Genomic DNA, 20960 nt, shown 5'->3' with positions numbered 1-20960 from the left:
GGGGTGGCATTTCTTTGGAGGGCCGCACAGCCCTCCATGTGCTCGCCAGAGGTAGCCTGACTGCCATTAGGTACCGAGATGAGATCCTTAGACCCCTTGTGAGACCATATGCTGGTGCAGTTGGCCTGGGTTCTTCCTAATGCAGGACAATGCCAGACCTCATGTGGCTGGAGTGTGTCAGCAGTTCCTGCAAGATGAAGGCATTGGGGGGCGTGGCTATGCCGTGAGCAGGAGAGGACGCTGGCTAGGAGAGCTCCTCATCATCCTGCTGGATCCTGGACTTAGGACCTCTCTCTGGTGGCTTACCGGGCGCTGGCTGGACCCCTTTGGATGTGGGGACCCCCTGGGTACCCCGCGGCAAGTCGTGAGGCAATTTCTGAGAGCAGGCGGTGGGGGAGACAGGAGCAGGTGGCTAGATCCCCCACGAGGCGGCGGCCATCTTGGGCGCGCAGCTCAGCTACTGAGAGCTGCAGCGTCTGCTTACAACTGCTGCACCGCCGCCAGGCAGTGAAGATACAGGCTGGAAATCTTGAGGGGGCGTGCGGTGAGTGCCCTGAAATAGTGGGTCCTGCGTGGTATCCCTCCTATTTATTGCTCACTGCTCCGGCTGGCGCTATTAATAAGGGAGGCTCTGTACACCCTCCCCCACTGCAGCTGTCTATGTGGGGCCCCTTCTCCCTCCCCCTGGCCACAAGGAACTGTGCTAAGTGAGGCTGGTTGCCGTTCTCATAATCCCTGTGGCATCCCTCTGCAGCCTGAATTACAATTAACTATTACCAGCCCTGCTGTGACCCCTATCCGTGGTGGGTGATATCCGGACCACACGTCTTCAGCTTTTTTATTAGACCGCACTGCAGATAACCATGAGCCGATTTAAAGGATCAGGAGCGACGGAAAAACTGAAGGAGTTTGTCAGACCTGACCCCGCTGAAAGTGCACGACATAATAGGAGCACTTCCTCTCAAGTTCAGCGTAAAAATCGCCCCTCTGGGGGTGAAGATGAGGCGGAACAGGAGGAGTTGACCCTTAAACAGGCATCTGAGCAGTTGATGCAAGCTATTTCTTTGACCAGGACATCCCTGACGGAGAAAATTGAGAATGTTTACACGGAGGTGGGGAGACTTCGTCAGGATATGCAGGCCATGAAGGGACGCATTACGGAGGTGGAGACCAGGGTGTCCAAGGTGGAAGATACCATTACACGTATGGAGGCTAAATTAACGAAGGTGGCGGGCTCCATGAATGCTTGGAAGCAGAAGGCGGATGATTTAGAAAACAGAATGCGCCGGAATAATATCCGTATCGTTGGTCTGCCTGAGCGCTCGGAAGGTCAGCATCCTGAGCAGTTTCTGGAGGATTGGCTTAAGGCCTCCCTGGGAGATGAATTCTCCTCAATGTTCGCTGTTGAAAGAGCCCACAGGGTCCATACAAGACCCCTGCCTCCAGGGGGCCCCGCCTCGGCCTTTCCTGGCACGCTTGCTCAATTGTAAGGACAGAGATACCATTCTGCGTCTTGAACGACTGAAGAGTCCTATTAAGTTCAACAAGATGTCGATGTATTAAGATGTCGTTTCCATCTTTCCGGACTTTTCCATGGAACTGCAGAAGCAGCGGGCACAATTCGAGGTCAAGAAACGGCTCAGGGACAGAAACATCGTATACTCGATGATATATCCGGCCCGACTTCGGGTTGTTCATGAAGGTTCCTCCGTATTTTTCACAGATCCGGCGAGGCGACTGAGTGGCTGCGGTCCCATAGGGGATCCCCTGCGAAGGAATCCTAATGTGGCTGCTGTTACTTCGGATCCTTTCAATCAAGTTCTAATTGGAGCTCTCTCGGCGAATTCCTAGATGTCAACAATACCGGACGCTGTGCTCAGTGATGGTATCCCCTGGTTTAATTTTTGATGAGGGCGAGAGTGCTCCTATGTTACTAGGTTCCTGTTTTTTTCTTTTTCAAAAGTTTTAGTTTTTATAGCTGTTTAGGTAAATGCCGCAGCCGACGCCAATTTTGCTATATGGGTGGGATCTCTGCACTTGGTTCGAGCACTATTATGCATCATATCCAAATGGACGGGGATGGGTTCTGAGTTGATTTGTATGACTTGGAACGTAAGAGGCATAAAAACCCCTCGAAAAAAAATTAAGATGTTCTCACAAATTAGACAGTACGGTCCTCATATTGTGGCTCTGGTGGAGACACAACTGACCAGAGATACGGTTCAGTGGGTACAGAAACCGTGGGTGCAATGGTTTATACATGCTTGTCACACCAGCTATTCAAGGGGGGTTTCACTGTTAATTCATAAAGATGTTCGGTGGGAAACCAGGGAGGCCCGGAAGGACCCTGAGGGACGATTTGTGTTTGTGCATGCGCTGATTAACTCTCAGAAATATGTTATTCTTTGTATTTATAATCCCCCTCCGGCCAATGTATCAATTATTCAGAAGGCATTGAGCTTTGCTTTGAATTACCCTGATGCACATGTCATTTGTATGGGAGATTTTAACTTGGTTATGAACAGCCATCTTGATAGATTGAGATTAGATGATGGAGTACAGGGTGGGGTCCCCCCCGGGCACATCCCAACTGTCACAATTCATGGGAGGTAGTGGGTGGCTGGATCTTTGGAGAGTGCGCCATCCAGAGACGAGTATACTCGCCATTCCTCCACTAAATGCTCTCTGTCTCGAATAGACTACATTTTTGGATCCAGCAGTCTGGCGGCGTGGGTGGATGATATTAAACATGGAAGTAGGGGGATTTCGGATCATAGCCCAGTTATTCTTAAGCTTAAATACGGGCCATTGACTAATAGGATAACATGGAAACTGAATCCTTTTTTGGCTGAAGTTGATAACATCCCCTGATAGAACGATAGATCAGTTACGTTGCTTCGTCTCGTCCCACCCTGAACCCCGAAATATTAATGTATTTTGGGATGCTCTTAAAGCCTATTTACGGGGTTGTTTATCCTCTACGATCTCTTACATTAAACGGGTGACATCGGAGGAGGATGGCAAGATAGAGCGACGTCTGAAAGATTCGGAGGCAGCCTATATATCTGATCAAACTAACAGTAATAGGGTGGAGTGGCTGACTGCTCAAAGGTTATATGCTCAATATACTTGTGTACAGTATAGCGTGGCACTACTACAGGGTGCACAAGTGGGTTACCCAGACCCAAGTGAATAATAAAGTCACTTGGCACTCAACTGAATGATCCTTTTTGAAAATAAGTTTTTATTGTGGCAGTCACAAAGGACGGGGCTTGCAGCGGATACTGCGTCCAGGTCCATACGCCCAGGCACTACACCTGCACGTGTTCATGTAACCTGATCTACTGATACAAGATTGTTAAAGCGCCTCAGGCTTTAACCTCTTAGGATTATAAGAAATTTTTTTTCTCTAACATTAATTGGTTCAAGTATCAAAAGATATTAACCCATACCCACCAGGCATAAACTCTTACAGGCATAAAGTCCCTAGAGACTTAAGCTCCATTGCCTGTTCCAATTTCTCCCGGATTCACCAGAGCACTACACGTGTTATAGACAGTTGGTCATTGCAGTAACCTCCAAAATCACTGCCTTGTAATAGGATCTTATATAATTCTCCCCTATTAACTTCATCAGTAGCAGCAGTCGGCAGACTGACGAAGGCCAATTGTAGGCCGAAACGTCCTTTGTGACTGCCACAATAAAAACTTATTTTCAAAAAGAATCATTCAGTTGAGTGCCAAGTTACTTTATTATATGCTCAATATACTGACACCAAGACGAAACGTAAATTATTTTTTGACCGGCAGTCTTATTTTGAGATGGGGAATCAGGCAAACAAATTTTTGGCTTACTTAGTACGACAGCATAATGCGACTAACACAATTCTACAGATTCATGATTCGGGTGGTACTTTGGTTTCCTCAACTGAGATACTGAAATGCTTTTCTGACTATTATGGTTCACTATACAATTCTAAGATTGATGTGGATGGCCCGGAGTGTCTAAATTATTTGTCAGATATAGAGTTTCCTGCGCTAAGTCCTTCCCAACAGGCCTTTATGGATGCTGGGTTTACTCTGGAGGAAGTAGAGGATGCCATAAAAGACATGGCCTCCGGGAAGGCTCCTGGGCCAAATGGATTTCCTGTGGAATGATATAGGAAATACCAGGATATACTGGCGCCCCTTTTATTGACAGTGTTTTGTGGGATTTGGGAGGGGGGATGCATACCGGAGTCCTTTTATGAGGCCAATGTAATAGTTCTTAAAAAGGAGGGGAAGGACCCTTTAGATTGTGGATCTTATAGGCCTATATCACTAGTAAATGTGGATTATAACATTTTTACAAAAATTTGGGCCAAAAGAGTGAATTCAGTCATATTAGATCTTGTACACTCTGACCAAACAGGTTTTATGCCGGGCAAAAGCACCTCCATTAATATCAGACGAGTCCAGTCAGTGGTCCAATATAGTTCTCTGGTAACAGATAATGAATGGGCATTGGCATCGCTGAATGCGGCCAAGGCCTTTGACTCTCTTGAATCGCCTTTTCTCCGCGCATGTTTGCAGAGGTATGGATTTGGTGATAGATTCCAAAAATGGGTCAGTGTTTTATACATGAAGCCCAAGGCCCGGGTCATCGTAAATAGCTCCATATCTGAATCATTTTCACTGCATAGGGGAACTCGTCAGGGGTGTCCCCTTTCCCCGGCCCTTTTTGCTCTTGCTATTGAGGCACTGGCAATTCGTATAAGATCTTCCCCTAATATTGCTGGTATAGAAATAGCAGGTCGGACGGCCACCATAGGCCTATATGCTGACGATATGGTGATATTTATGGACAAAGCGGAGGAGACTCTGACGGGAGTCATCACTACTATAAATAAATTCAGTAAATATTCTGGCCTATATATAAATTGGGAGAAATCTGCTTTGATGCCTCTTTCCCACGCTCCAATGCCACGACTTAAGACTCTCTCCTTATTCCCCATTATAACCAGTTTTAAATATTTGGGTGTTCATATTTCTCAGGGCAGTAAATTTGATTTGCAACTCAATATACAACTATTGCTGGAGATGGTCAGGGGTAAATTCGCGATCTGGGGTAAACTTCCACTGTCTGTAGCTGGGCGTATTAATTTAATTAAAATGATATTGCTTCCCAAGCTTAGTTACTTTCTTCAACATAGTGCTGTAGCGGTGCCCAAATCCTTTTTTGCTAATCTGAATTCCCAAACCACATCCTTTATTTGGGGGAAAACCAGGCCTAAACTTAAACTAACCACTCTACAGAGGCCCAAGAGGGGAGGGGGGGCAGCGTTACCCGATTTCTTTTTATATTATTTGGCTGGACAGGCCAAGGCCATAAGTACATGGATGCGTGGAGGTCATGTCCCAAATTCTGAGAGTCATCTACTTCATGCTGCACGGATTAGTTGCCCACTGGGTTTTTTTGGAAATGAGGAAAATAAATGTCTCGAGACTGTTACCTCTGCTTCGTCTGGCACGATCGATATGGAGACAGATTAAGAGGGTGGATGGATTTGGGGATATTATAGCTGAAGTGCCCCTATGGAATAATGATTACCTCCCGGTGCACTTGAACATCCATCCGCCGAGTTCTGGGTTCAGTGTAGTGTCTCTACGATGGGTGATCTATACGATCGTGGAACGTTGGTGTCCTTTGAGCAATTACAAGTTAATCGCAGTGTCCCGAGATCCCAGTTTTTCAGTTATTTACAATTAAGGTCAGCTTTTCAATCGCACATGAGATGTATAGGTATAGATAATGCCATTTCGTCTCTACCTTTGATAGGGATACGCAAATCACAGGGCCCTCAGGGTCTCATCTCCTCTCTATATACATATATGTTGTAAGTGGGGACAGAATGTGCCTTAGATTCCGTTAAGAAGAAGTAGGAGAGGCTCATCCCAGATACACAGGGTGAGGAATGGGAAGAAATCCTGGAGTCACCTATCTGGGTATCTCCGTCTGCCAACCACAGATTGATACAATTGTATATTACTAATCAATCATATTTGACTCCAATTTGACTCTTTAAGATGGGCCGATACCAGTCATCGGAATGTTTAAGATGTCACTCAATAGATGCAGACTTTATCCATATGATCTGGTGCTGTCCTGTTGTTGCGCAATACTGGAGGGAGGTGACATCATTATTAACATCTTTGGTACAAACCCCTGTTCCCCTTGAGCCACTGATCTGTCTGATTTGAGTGTGGGATGAGGAGGCATGGGGTCATTATGTTGGGATTTTTCTACGGGAGACACTGTTTATGGCACGGAAGGTATTAGCATTACGGTGGATGGGGAATTTACCTCCTTCTCTTGGGTCCTGGATCACTTTGGTAAATTTGATTATCCCATATGAATGAACGCTGTATCAAAATAGAGGATGCCCGGGTAAATTCGAAAAGATTTGGGAGAGGTGGAACTCCTGTCACCTCACTTTGCAGAGCAGAGATGTCGCACAATAAACAGCTCGTTATGTAGAAGTAGGCTGCGGAATAGTTTGTTTTTGTAGACGTAGGTAGGATTTAGAAGCTAGGCAGGTTTCATTATTGGCACAATGACACAATGCTGTTGTGATTCAGTTGGTATTATGTTTTGCTTTATTTATATACAACTGATGCACACATTATGCTTCACATTTTCATGTTATCTGAGCATATGTATACTTTGTATCAAGCTTAACATCATATACTAAATGTGTGTATTATATAACTACTTATACGAATTTAAAAAAAAAAAAAGATGAAGGCATTGAAGCTATGGACTGGCCCGCCCGTTCTCCAGACCTGAATCCGATTGAGCACATCTGGGACAACATGTCTCTCTCCATCCACAAACGTCACGTTGCACCACAGACTGTTCAGAAGTTGGCGGATGCTTTAGTCCAGGTCTGGGAGGAGATCCCTCAGGAGACCATCCGCCGCCTTATCAGGCGCATGCCCAGGTGTTGTACTGTAGGGAGGTCATACAGGCACGTGGAGGCCTCACACAATAATGAGCCTCATTTTGACTTTATTTAAGGACATTACATTCCACTTTAATTTTGTCTTTGATTCCAAACACAGGCCTCCATTGGTTAATAAATTTGATTTCCATTGATGATTTTTGTGTGATTTTGTCGTCAGCACATTCAACTTTGTTCAGAACAAAGTATTCAATCATCCATTCAGATCTAGGATGTGTTATTTGAGTGTTTCCTTTATTTTTTTGAGCAGTGTATATGGTGGCTATAAAAAGTGTATGTGTGTGTGTATGTATACACTCACTGGCCACTTTATTAGGTACACCTGTCCAACTGTGTGTTAAGACTTAATTTCTAATCAGCCAATCACATGGCGGCAACTCAGTGCATTTAGGCATGTAGACATGGTCAAGACAATCTCCTGCAGTTCAAACCGAGCATCAGTATGGGGAAGAAAGGTGATTTGAGTGCCTTTGAACGTGGCATGATTGTTGGTGCCAGAAGGGCTGGTCTGAGAATTTCAGAAACTGCTGATCTACTGGGATTTTCACGCACAACCATCTCTAGGGTTTACAGAGAATGGTCCGAAAAAGAAAAAAAATCCAGTGAGCGGCAGTTCTGTGGCCGGAAATGCCATGTTGATGCCAGAGGTCAGAGGAGAATGGGCAGACTGGTTCGAGCTGATAGAAAGGCAACAGTGACTCAAATTGCCACCCGTTACAACCAAGGTAGGCAGAAGAGCATCTCTGAACGCACAGTGCGTCGAACTTTGAGGCAGATGGGCTACAGCAGCAGAAGACCACACTGGGTACCACTCCTCTCAGCTAAGAACAGGAAACTGAGGCTACAATTTGCACAAGCTCATCGAAATTGGACAGTAGAAGATTGGAAAAACGTTGCCTGGTCTGATGAGTCTCGATTTCTGCTGCGACATTCGGATGGTAGGGTCAGAATTTGGCGTAAACAACATGAAAGCATGGATCCATCCTGCCTTGTATCAACGGTTCAGGCTGGTGGTGGTGGTGTCATGGTGTGGGGAATTTTTTCTTGGCACTCTTTGGGCCCCTTGGTACCAATTGAGCATCGTTGCAACGCCACAGCCTACCTGAGTATTGTTGCTGACCATGTCCATCCCTTTATGACCACAATGTACCCAACATCTGATGGCTACTTTCAGCAGGATAATGCGCCATGTCATAAAGCTCGAATCATCTCAGATTGGTTTCTTGAACATGACAATGAGTTTACTGTACTCAAATGGCCTCCTCAGTCACCAGATCTCAATCCAATAGAGCATCTTTGGGATGTGGTGGAACGGGAGATTCGCATCAGGGATGTGCAGCCGACAAATCTGCGCCAACTGTGTGATGCCATCATGTCAATATGGTCCAAAATCTCTGAGGAATGCTTCCAGCACCTTGTTGAATCTCTGCCACGAAGAATTGAGGCAGTTCTGAAGGCAAAAGGGGGTCCAACCCCTTACTAGCATGGTGTACCTAATAAAGTGGCCAGTGAGTGTATGTATGTATATATAAAGATTATTATATATATATATATATATATATATATATATATATATATATATATATATATATATATATATATATATATAAAATCTTTATTTTTATATAGCGCTATATATATATATATATATATATATATATATATATATATATATATATATATAATCTCCATTGTTCAGCACCCTTTATATCATTTGCTTAGTTTACAATACTATATTTAACTATTTTACTATTTTTCCCTTTCCATTACTGGTTACCCTGAGTAATATACGTGTATGTGTATATATGTGTGTGTGTGTATATATATATATATATATATATATATATATATATATATATATATATATATATATATATATATATTGTGTGTGTATATATATATATATATATATATACACACACACACAACCATGTTATTTTTGTTATTTTAGTTTTCTCCTTTTTCACATGAAAGTATTGCAAAATTAAATTTTTATCTGGATGGAGAAATGTCTTCTGCTTGGAAGTGGAGTGTTGACATCATTGTCTATGATCTTGGGATATAGCCAATTAAGATCGAGAGGAGACAACCCCTTTCAGAATGCCTCCCTAAGGGTGATCTGCCGATTGCCAATGTGAAATTTCTTGCAACCTGCTAAATAGCTGATTTTGCCATGGGAAGGCGAAGCCAGGCATTTTACCTGCAGCAACCTCTGAAAGGGAAAATATTAGGTGATGTCCATTTTTATAAAGTAAGGAGCGCTTAAAAGAGCGCGTGTTAGTTCCCTTAGGCTATGTGCACACTGAGTATTTTCGGTGCGTCCAAAACTCTGTGTTCTAATTGTGCAGTTAAATTAGCATGTGTCCATTTTTTGTGTTCAGATTTACCGCATCTAATCAATGACGAAGGGTGAAATTACGTAGCGGAGCTAATTGACATGCTGCGGCTCGTAAGCACGGAGGCTTATGCCTCCTCATCTGTACTGCAACCAGAAGTGACATAACACGTATGAGTAGCCTGTATTTGTTTTCGATAAGACACTCTTCTTTACCAATGCAGTGTCTGTGTGCAAAGCATTGTCTTGTCCAGATCCAAAGGAGTCCAAAATCCATAACATGAGAAAATACAAGGTTTCTACTAGTCACACATCAAACCATTTAGGCCTGTTTCATACCTCCTTCATCGGCGGTCAGTTGAAATCTGCCAAATGTTGAAAGCAGCTGATCCGTGACGGACGATGTCAGCGGAGCACGTAGGATGAAGGATCTGTGGGAGAAGTGATGCGGCCAAATTTAAAGCGACCGCGGCGGTCGCGAATTGCATGTAGATTGCAGGAGGTGGAGCGCGATCGGGAGAGGGATATCGCGGGACGGGTGAGGAGAGAGATTTTATCGGCTCCCGAAGCGGCATTTATGGGTTAATGCTGAAATTAGCGGACCGTCAAAGCAAAAAAAAAACGTCGCAGGGTCCGTTTCATCCGCCCGGGAGCCGCTGAAATCTTGGCGGATCCGTAAACAAACGGATGAGACGGATGACCTTCAGTCAAGATCCGCCAATAATGTAAGTCTATGGAGGAAAAACGGATCCGCCCCTTTTTTGGCGGATCGGTTTTTTTTTTTTTTAGAAATTTTTCGGATTTTGACTGAAGGGAAAAAACGGATGTGTGAAACAGGCCTTAGGTGCCCATATCTGTCATTCCCCATTATACTTGTGTGTCAGTACTTTTTATTTGTTTATTTTTTGTAAACTTTTAGGTTACAAATATTTTACATTTGTATCCTATTAGAAAGAAAAAAGCTAATTACGGTTAATAAAGATTTTTCTTCTTCTCACAGGTAGAATATGTATTTACAGACAAAACCGGCACATTGACCGAAAATGAAATGCAGTTTAGAGAATGTTCAGTAAATGGACTGAAATACCAAGAGATCAATGGAAAGCTTGTTCCAGAAGGAGTAACCATAGATTATGTCGATGGAGCCTCTACAAGCTTGGTAAGGCAGAAGTGAATGAAAGTATGTATTGTGCAGTACAATCATTACAAGTAATATGTAAACCAGGTCCAGTTCTTGGTCTGCAATAAAAAGTAAAAACAACCATGAGTTCTTCAACGTAAGGTAGCAAAATTACATAAGACATGATAGTCCTCCTTATCCAGGAAGGAGTTCCTGCAAATGGACGAGAGAGAGAGATTTTTGAGGATCAAGACGGACACTAACATTGTGGCGGATCATCACAAAAACGGATGCAACGGACTGCAATCAGTCAGGATCCGCCAATAATGAAAGTCAATGGGGAAAAAAACGGATCCGCAAAGAAAAATGGCGGATCCGTTTTTTTTTCAAAATTGGCGGATCTTGACTGTCAAAAACGGAAGTGTGAAAGAGGCCTTAGCTGTCATCTCCTGCTTAAACAGCCATAGCTGGGGTCAGCACTGTCTTTGGCTGTTAAATCTTCTACTTGCTTCAGTCAATAGCAACCATGACATTTAGAGGGATGTGATAGGAATATAGCTCCCTATTACCAGTCTCCAACCCTCCTCCCCCAGACCCACACCCCCATACAATCCTATTGTGGGTTACCAAAAGTTGTCATAGCAGATGGGGGTCAAATATTGACCTCCTGTTATGCCAGGTACATTAGGCTTGCGTTATTGAGGGACTGAAAGTCTGCATGGGTTAACAACTGTGTTTGGAGCTTGCGTTGGTTGCTGCTGTCAGGTATGGTGTGGGTTGGCTCCTGAGAACACTTCTGAAATGTACGACAGATTTCGGGAATGGGTTAATACCTATATTAGTGCAATACTGTTAAACTGTAATTGGCACTTTGCCAATATGACTATATATTATAATGTGTACGCAGAAATAAAAATAGAGAAAACGTATACACTTTACACAATTTATAGTATTCTGAGAAAATATACATGAACATTAGTCATTGTAATATGAAGAGCAATAGATTCACTAATACATACTGTATGTTATACATTACAAAGGAACATTCAGTATTACTGCATATAGAACTATTAGTACTTTTGAACTAAAGCCAGCAGTCTGTCATATAATAGGCTTTGATATACTAGCTCATTGGACATACTATGCAATATGCTGAGAACCTCGTTGGAGCTTCCATCTAAATACCCAAAAATCATTATTTAGATTGAACTCCAATGTAGGTAATCACTACAACAAGGCATGAAGTCACTTTGTACCCCTTCTGACTTTTGTTATGGCATTTTTTTTTTGTAGGTAGTCACAAAAGCAGTGTCTTATCAGTTGTAGTACAAAGTGACTCTGCCTCTGCATCCATCATCGGGGGGGGTTCCATATAAATCGCGATTTCTAGTGATTTAGATGCCAACCCAACATGCACTGCTCCATGTAAAGCATTATATGGATGTGAACCTAGCCTTAGATATGCCTTAGATACACTGGTCAATTAGTAATGTCTAAAATAACATTGACTCGGATTTTCTTGCTTACCAATCCGGTATTGAACATAGTAGGCTTAAACTTCCCTTATACATTGGACTAATGTCCGCCACATTAATGTGTATGGGGTCCCTGGGTTATTAATTTAGGACTGCCGATCCTTCTGGTCTCCAGGAGACAAGTCACCACCAAACATGTCTTTCATAAAGAACCTTTGGCTGTGCAAGCATTCATCAGTACGGGAGAGTGAACGGAGATGGCTGCCAGACGAAGGATTTGTCTGAAAAATCATTCAGTCAACAGCTATCTGATGTGTATGGCAAGCTTTAGATAGAACATTAACCCCTTTCTGCCATTAGATGTACTATCCCATCCATGTGCCCTGGGACTTAATTCCCAAGGACGGGATAGTACGTCTAATGCGATCAGCGGCGCCCACGTGGTGAGCGCCGCTGATTGCGGCCGAGTGTCAGCTGATTATCACAGCTGACACCCGGCACAATGTGTCAGGGGCGGTCACGGACCGCCCCCAACACGTTAACCCCTTGTACACTGCGATCAAACACGATTGCGGTGTACCGGGGGTTAAAGGGAAGCATCGGCAGGGAGGGGGCTCCCTCCGTGCTTCCCTGAGCCCCCCACGGCAGCGCAATGTGCAGCGCTGCTGCGGGGGACTCCTTCCCTACAGGCCACCGGATCCAAGATGGCGACGGGGGCCTGTAGGGAGCTGACTTCCTCACTGCCTGCAAAGCGCAGGCATGAGGAAGTCTGCAGAACTGCCTGTGACAAATTGCTGATCTGTCACAGTGATCTGTGATGTGACAGATCAGCGATCTGTCACAGGACAGTGATGTCCCACCTGGGACTATGTAATAAAGTTAAAAAAAAAAAAAGTGTAAAAATAATTTTAAAAAAATCGCTAAATAAATTAGTAAAAAAATATATATATATTCCCCAATAAATTCATTTTTGAAAATAAAAAAACAAAACAATAAAAGTACACATATTTGGTATTGCCGCGTCCGTAGCGACCTGCCCTATAAAACTGTCCCATTAGTTAACCCCTTTAGCGAACCCCTTAAAAAATAAAAATAAAAAACGAAGCAAAAAATGATTTATCATACCACCGAACAAAAAGTGCAATAACGCGCGATCAAAAAGACGCATATAAATATCCATGGTACCGCTGAAAACGTCATCTTGTCCCGCAAAAAACGAGCCGCCATACAGCGTCATCCGCAAAAAAAATCAAAAAGTTATAGCTCGCAGAATAAAGCGATGCAAAAATAATTATTTTTTATATAAAATGATTTTCATTGCAAAAAACCGACAAAACATAAAAAAACGACCTAAATGAGGTATCGCTGTAACCGTACCGACCCGAAGAATAAAACCGCTTTATCAATTTTACCGCACGCGTAACGGTGTATACGCACCCCCCCAAAAGAAATTCATGAAACGCTGGTTTTTGTTCATTCTGCATCCCAAAAATCGGAATAAAAAGCGATCAAAAAATGTCACATGCCCGAAAATTGTATCAATAAAAACGTCAACTCGTCCCGCAAAGAATAAGACCTCACATGACTCGGTGGGTCAAAATACGGAAAAATTATAGCTCTCAATATGTGGTGATGCAAAAACTATTTTTACAATAAAAAGCGTCTTTTAGCGTGCGACAGCCGCCAAACATAAAAACCGCCATAAATAGTAAATCAAACCCCCCGTTATCACCCCCTTAGTTGGGGAAAAATAATAAAACTAAAAGAAAATGTATTTCCATTTTCCCGTTAGGGTTAGGGCTAGGGGTGTGTTGGGGTTAGGGTTGGAGTTATAATTGGGGGGATTTCCACTGTTTGGCCACATCAGGTGCTCTCCAAATGCAACATGGTGTCTGATCTCAATTCCAGCCAATTCTGCGTTGAAAAAGTCAAATGGTGCTCCTTCCCTTCCAAGCTCTGCCATGCGCCCAAACAGTGTTGTACCCCCACATATAGGGTATCAGCATACTCAGGACAAATTGCAAAACAACTTTTGGGGTCCAATTTCTCCTGTTACCCTTAGGAAAATAAAAAATTGGGGGCAAAAATATATCATATTTGTGGAAAAAAATTATTTTTTTATTTTCACGCCCAGGCGTTATAAACTTCTGTGAAGCACTTGGGGGTTCAAAGTGCTCACCACACATCTAGATAAGTTCCGTGGGGGGTCTAGTTTCCAAAATGGGGTCACTTGTGGGGAGTTTCAATAGTTTAGGTACATCAGGGGCTCTCCAAACGCACATGACACCCTCAGACCAATCCATCAAAGTCTGCATTCCAAAACGTCACTACTTCCCTTCCGATCCCCGACGTGTGCCCATACAGTAGTTTTCTCCCACATATGAGGTATCAGCGTACTCAGGACAAATTGGACAACAACTTTTGGGGTCCAATTTCTCCTTGTACCCTTGGGAAAATGAAAAAATTGGTGACTAAAAGATCATGTTTGTGGGAAAAAATACGAATTTTTTATTTTCACCCCCGGGCGTTATAAACTTCTGTGAAGCACTGGGGGGTTCAAAGTGCTCACCACACATCTAGATAAGTTCCTTGGGGGGTCTAGTTTCCAAAATGGTGTCATTTGTGGGGGGTTTCAACTGTTTTGGTACATCAGGGGTTTTCCAATCGCGACATGGTGTACGATCTCAATTCCAGCCAAAAACGTCAAATGGCGCTGCTTCCCTTCCGAGCTCTGCCATGCGCCCAAATAGTCATTTACACCCACATATGGGGTATCAGCGTACGCAGGACAAATTGCTCAATAACTTTTAGGGTCCTGTTACCCTTGGAAAAATAAAAATTGGGGGTGAAAAGATCATTTTTGTGGAAAAAATATGATTTTTTAATTGTACCGCTGTACGTTATAAACTTCTGTGAAGCCCTTGTGGGTTCAAAGTTCTCACCACATATCTAGATAAGTTCCTTGGGGGGTCTAGTTTCCAAAATGGGGTCACTTGGGGGGGTTTCCACTGTTTAGGTACATCAGGAGCTCTCCAAACGCGACATGGCGTCCGATCTGAATTCCAGCCAATTTTGCATTGAAAAAGTTAAACGGCGCTCCTTCCCTGCTGAGGTCTGCCATGCGCCGAAACAGTGGTTCCCCCCCCACATATCAGGTATCAGCGTACTCAGGACAAATTGCACAATAACTTTTGCAGTCTAATTTCTCCTGTTACCCTTGGTAAAATAAAAAAAATTGAACCTGAAGTATTTTTTTTAGTGAAAAAAAGTTAAATGTTCATTTTTTAAAAATATTCAAAAAATTCCTGTGACGCACCTAAAGGGTTAATAAACTTCTTGAATGTGGTTTTGAGCACCTTAAGGGGTGCAGTTTTTAGAATGGTGTCACTTTTGGGTATTTTCTATCATATAGACCCCTCAAAGTGGCTTCAAATGTGATGTGGTCCCTAAAAATAAAATGGTGTTGAAAAAATGAGAAATCGCTGGTCAATTTTTAACCCTTATAACTTCCTAACAAAAAAAAATTTGGGTTCCAAAATTGTGCTGATGTAAAGTAAACATGTGGGAAATGTTACTTATTAAGTTTTTTGTGTGCCATATCTCTGTGATTTAAGGGCATAAAAATTCAAAGTTGGAAAATTGCCAAATTTTCTAAATTTTTGCCAAATTTCCGTTTTTTTCACAAACGCAAGTTATTTGAATGAAATTTTACCACTAGCATGAAGTACAATATGTCACGAGAAAACAATGTCAGAATCACCGGGATCCATGGAAGCGTTTCAGAGTTATTACCTCATAAAGTGTACAGTGGTCAGAATTGTAAAAATTGGCCCGGTAGTGAACATGCAAACCACCCTTGGGGCTTAAGGGGTTAAGCATTACTGTCTGAGTTATCAAGCATTAGACACAGGGACACAGCAATAGCAAAAAATTAGTGAGCCATGACACTGCTCATAACAAGACTGTGAGCCATGGCTCTGCCGACGGCAGCGAGACTGTGAGCCATGGCTCTGCCGACGGCAGCGAGACTGTGAGCCATGGCTCTACCGACGGCAACGAGACTGTGAGCCATGGCTCTGCCGACGGCAGCGAGACAAGAATCTGGGCCCTACTAGAACATAGCAGGTTTATCTGGCAATCCCATTATGGTTTCTCCCATGAGCTGTATTTCGGATAGCTTTTTCATAATTATAATGGCTATATTCCTAGTCATTACTGCCATGTTTAGATGTATGTGCTGAATACTGTGATATAACTTGGTATGATGGCGATAGATCCTCTAAGCCTAATAAATGTTCTCTGCCCTCCCTGTATCTTGGCATTTTATTTAAATGCTGATGAAGACAGAGCCCCCCCCCCGATTCATTAAGGCGTTGTCACTAGTTTTCTGACTTAATACACCGCAATAGGTTGCAACATTTTTCACAACTTGTAAGGCCTGTTTCACACATCAGTTTTTTCTGTCAGTTGTAATCTGCCAAAATGGCGGAAAACGGATCCGCCTGCGTACGGACATCAACGTGTGCCACCGGACCGTTTTTTTTTTTTTTTTGGACTGATCCGGGGAAGGAAGAAATTTAAAGGAACCGCTCTCTGATAGAGAGAGATCCGCCCAGCCAGAAAAACGTTGCATTGTCCATCCAGTCTTGTCAGCGGACGCCAAAATCTTGGCGGATCCGCAAAAAAAGGATCCAACTGATGGCCATCCGTCAAGATCCGCCAGTAATGCAAGTCTATGGGGAAAAATACGGATCCGCCAAGAAAAATGGCGGATCTGTTTTTTTTTTTTTGCAAAACGGCGGATCTTGACTGATGGAGACAAACGGAAGTGTGAAACAGGCCTACAGTAAGTCGTGCAAAAATGTTAATACACATGGAGTTTTCCGACCAATACCAGAGAGATTTGCCAAAATGGGTGAAGCTTGGGTGAGATGGGGTGTGGCTTCACCTGCCTATGTAATTCATTAAACGATACGCCACTTTAGTAGTGCATCTTTGGCCAGTAATATTACTTCAGCCAGAGATTGAATACCTCTGTGGCCGAAGCGCACGACACTTGTAAGATGCACCTAGTTAATGAATTGGGCTCATCCTACTCATGCACTCTTCATTAGTACTTACTGTATGTGTATAAAATGCCTTTCTTAATGAATTGGGTTCCTAGTCTCCTACTCGTAGTATGTATGAGAGATGCAGGTGGTCAGTTCTGTGGCTGACCATGCTCTGCCCTCGTTATTTGTTTCTGCAGAGACCTATTCCCAGTGTGTACCCTGGTGCCTGCAGTCAAACACGTGGCTATACCACAGCCAGATATCGTGAGACTGCAATCACTTATGAATGCCCGTTTGTGGTCTACTGTATTTTGCTACCTTTTATGTAACTATGTGCCTAAAAACAAATGTATGTATAAAATAGATATTTTTCCATTTATTAGAGTGTAGAAGAAGAACTCTTCTTTAAAGCGGTTTCCCTCTGCCACACCGTACAAATAAGTCATGACCAGCCTGATGGTTGTGGTGATGTGCTACGATTTTCCAATGGAATCTCTTCACAACTGGAATATTATGCATCCTCCCCTGATGAAAAAGCCTTGGTTGAAGCCTCCAGAAGGTGAGGATCTATTCAGTAATTATGAAGTGAAATTTGCTTTAACAAGTGATAATTAAAAAGCCCCTCTTATGAATAGTAAGAATAAATCTAAATAACCCCCTTGAACCCATTTCACATGTCATACAGTACAGAAATGCATGTGCCAACATTACAACCCCAGATAACACAACTGTAGAAACTCACCACACAAGGTCTGTTTGGTATATATTTAGTACACATTTATTTTCAGGGACTTTTATAGACAACTTTTACTTTTTAATTAATTACTGATCTTTTTATAAGCTAATGATTATTAACTCCTATTCAAGGTAATAACTTAATTTTGTTTTGATCATAGGATGGGCGTTGCATTTTTTGGTAATAATGGAGAAACTATGGAAATCAAAATCCTTGGCAAACTAGAAAGGTAACACTTTATATAAAATAGGAGGAAAATTATTTAATGTGGTTGTACACTACTCTGACAACTCCTTCACAAGTAAGATGGCCTATACTTGCCTCTGGTGCAACATCCCTGGAACAGTGTCTTGTCACGTCATGTGAGCCCTGCAGCCAATCGGCGGCCGATAACTGGTCTCTGTCCGCTCTCTTCCTACTGATGAAACTGACATCTGTTGCAGGCGAGAGAGCAGTAGCAGTTATCACTTCCTTCGGATGTCCATTTTGTCCAAAGTAAGTGAAAACTAAGCGGCTCATAGGAGCAGTGTCACACGAACCAGAATTCTAGGTTACATTATATGACTCCTTACCCCCCACAAAAGTACCCTTCCTCTGTGTGGTGCCAATTTTCTGCACCTCTGTTGGTTTTGACCCCAAGGAAATTTCAGGATAGTACACACTACCAAGTGTTAAAAAAAAAGCAAAAGAAAAACCCAAAGGTATAAACTGGTGTGCATGCAGCATGTAAGGCTAGTTTCACACTAGCGTATGGCAGAGCTGCGGAGGGATGCAGACTTCCTCCGTGAAGCTCCGCCCACTGCCGCACCTTCTCCGTTCAGCTCCACCTATGTCGGTATGTGGCCTGCGTACCCTATCTTTAGCATTGGGTAAGCAGGCCATGCTGATGTATGCGGATGCCTCTGCATGCGTCTATTTGACGGTGTGGCAACCGCAACAAAATGCAACATGTTGCGCTCGGTGCAGGTCGCCGCACCGTCAAAACGACGCATGCGGAGGCGTCCTCATACATCCGCATGGCCTGCGTACCCAATGCTAAAGATAGGGAACTCATGCAACATGCTGAGGTAGGCGGAGCTGAACGGAGGAGGTGTGGCAGTGGACGGAGATTCATGGAGGAAGTCCGCAGCGCTGCCATACGCTAGTGTGAAACTAGCCTAAAGGTACTGTCACACTTAGCGATGCACCAGCGATCCCGACCAGTGATATGACGCGGTCAGGATCGCTGGTACATCGCTAAGTGGTCGCTAGTGAGCTGCCACATAGGCAGATCTCACTAGCGACATCGCTGGGGACGGGGATTGCTACTTACCTGTCACACCAGGCGATCCTGCGTCCTCCTGCCCGGCTCCACGCGTCGCTCGTCCTCACAGCAGGAAGCGCCACAGGAAGCTGACGACGAGAAACAGTCCTGGACGTTCTCGCGCGATCAGCGATAATCAGCGGGGGAGCCGGTCAGAGGTAAGTATCAGACACAGAGATATCGCTAGCAATATCGCTATAACGTCACTAGTTATAGCGATATTGCTAGCGATATCTCTTAGTGTGACATGCCCTTAAGAGCACGATCACACTAGCCACCAAACAAACAAACAAACAAACAAAAAAAAAAACAATGAGAGAAACATAATCATTTAATACCCTGCAGTAAATAGTCTAGTGCATGAAAATAATATATGGTACTTAGCTAACATGTTTTTTGGTTAAAAAAAAAAAAAGTGAAAGCCATCCCGCTTCATCACGGTGACAGTCCTAACTCTAATATTAAAAAACCTTACCGTTTGTCAAGTGACGTGCATGTGGATAAGTGCTGAGAAGGACTGAGCCCAACTTGTGGACACACAGACATGAGACAACCTCAATAATGCACAGCTCAAAAGAAAGACAGGCCACACCTTTATATGCACATGATGCAAACATGGGCATTATTCTTTACTATTAAGGCTAAGTTCACACTGGGCGTTTTTGCTGCAGTTTTTTTTTTTTCATGCAGCAAAACCCGCGCGCTTGGTAGGAAAGAAGCTGTGGCAAAAATGCAGGTTTTGCTGCATTTTTCACTACTTTTTTTTTTTTGTGCTATTTTTTCTGTTCAGTAAAATGGGTGAAAAAATGCTGAAAGAAGTGACATGATTTATGTCCAAAAAGACAAGCAAGTGCAAAGTACGGTCAGGATCGCTGGTACATCGCTAAGTGGTCGCTAGTGAGCTGCCACACAGGCAGATCTCACCAGCGACATCGCAGGGGTCGGGGGTCGCTACTTACCTGTCAGACGAGGCGATCCTGACGTCCTCCCGCCCGCGTCCACATGTCGCTCGTCGTCACAGCAGGAAGCTGACGACGAGAAACGGTCCAGGACATTCTCGCACGATCAGCGATAACCAGCGGGGGAGCGGTCGGAGGTAAGTATCAGACATCAGATATCGCTATAACGTCACAAAAACCAGTGACGTTATAGCGATATTGCTAGCAATATCGCTTAGTGTGACAGGCCCTTTAAGGGAAAGATCTGCTGGCAGTTCAGATTGCAATTCCAATGTGGCCTATATTAAATACTAAAATATGTGCATGAGCGCTTCCTCATGAAATGTTAAAAGCGCTGCTTACAGGCGCACTTTTGCCAGTGTGCGCACATAAACTACTGTAAGTTGATATATGAAAACGAGCTATCTATGCGCTACAATTACGATAACTGGCGTTTATGGAAGCCTACCTGTGCTTCTGTGTCCAAGATCTGACGCGCTCTCCTGGATTTCTCTCAAGGATATCAGTTAATTGTAGTGCATGTGTACCCCTTTTCATTTATCAACCTAGTTTGAAAAGAAGTTAAATCAAATGAAACTATGAGCAGGAAATGTTATATTCTCTTGTCCTGTTTGTATAAAAATGGTAATTTCTCTTCCTTTTTTTATAGGTACAAGCTTCTTCATGTGTTGGAGTTTGATGCAAATCGGCGCAGGATGAGTGTCATTGTTGAGAGTCCTTCTGGTAAGTTTACATAAGGGCTATGGGGGAATTGATTTTTACTAATGTTAGTAGTCATCTAGAGTTGTTACTCTTTTTTTCTTCTTTCTTTTGTGTTTAGTCTGCCATCTTCATTCATATTCAGGCCCCCTCATATGCAGTTTCAAACTTCTTCTAGTTTCAGATATTACATGTATGGTGGGCAAGTTCCTCACACTTCATGATACATGTAAGGTCAATGTACAGGATGCTGCTGCCTTCATGTATCAGCACAACTTCATC

General features: G+C 43.3%; 1 protein-coding gene across 6 annotated transcripts in view; it reads left to right on the top strand.

Moving 5' to 3' along the window:
- Positions 1-20960, top strand: part of ATP11B (ATPase phospholipid transporting 11B (putative)) — a 198816-nt gene that overhangs the window by 103685 nt on the left and 74171 nt on the right. For all 6 annotated transcript variants that reach the window (XM_073578764.1, XM_073578767.1, XM_073578763.1 and 3 more), the window contains exons 13-16: positions 10336-10494; positions 17365-17540; positions 17878-17946; positions 20629-20702. In XM_073578764.1, the coding sequence (XP_073434865.1) occupies positions 10336-10494; positions 17365-17540; positions 17878-17946; positions 20629-20702 (478 nt within the window). The remainder of the gene's footprint in view (positions 1-10335; positions 10495-17364; positions 17541-17877; positions 17947-20628; positions 20703-20960) is intronic.

Source organism: Dendrobates tinctorius, unplaced genomic scaffold (genome assembly GCF_039654945.1).
Source record: "Dendrobates tinctorius isolate UK_male_01 unplaced genomic scaffold, ASM3965494v1 ptg000060l, whole genome shotgun sequence".
NCBI lineage: Eukaryota > Metazoa > Chordata > Amphibia > Anura > Dendrobatidae > Dendrobates > Dendrobates tinctorius.
The sequence above is the reverse complement of the archived record's forward strand: the minus strand, read 5'-3'. Positions and strand labels throughout refer to the sequence as shown.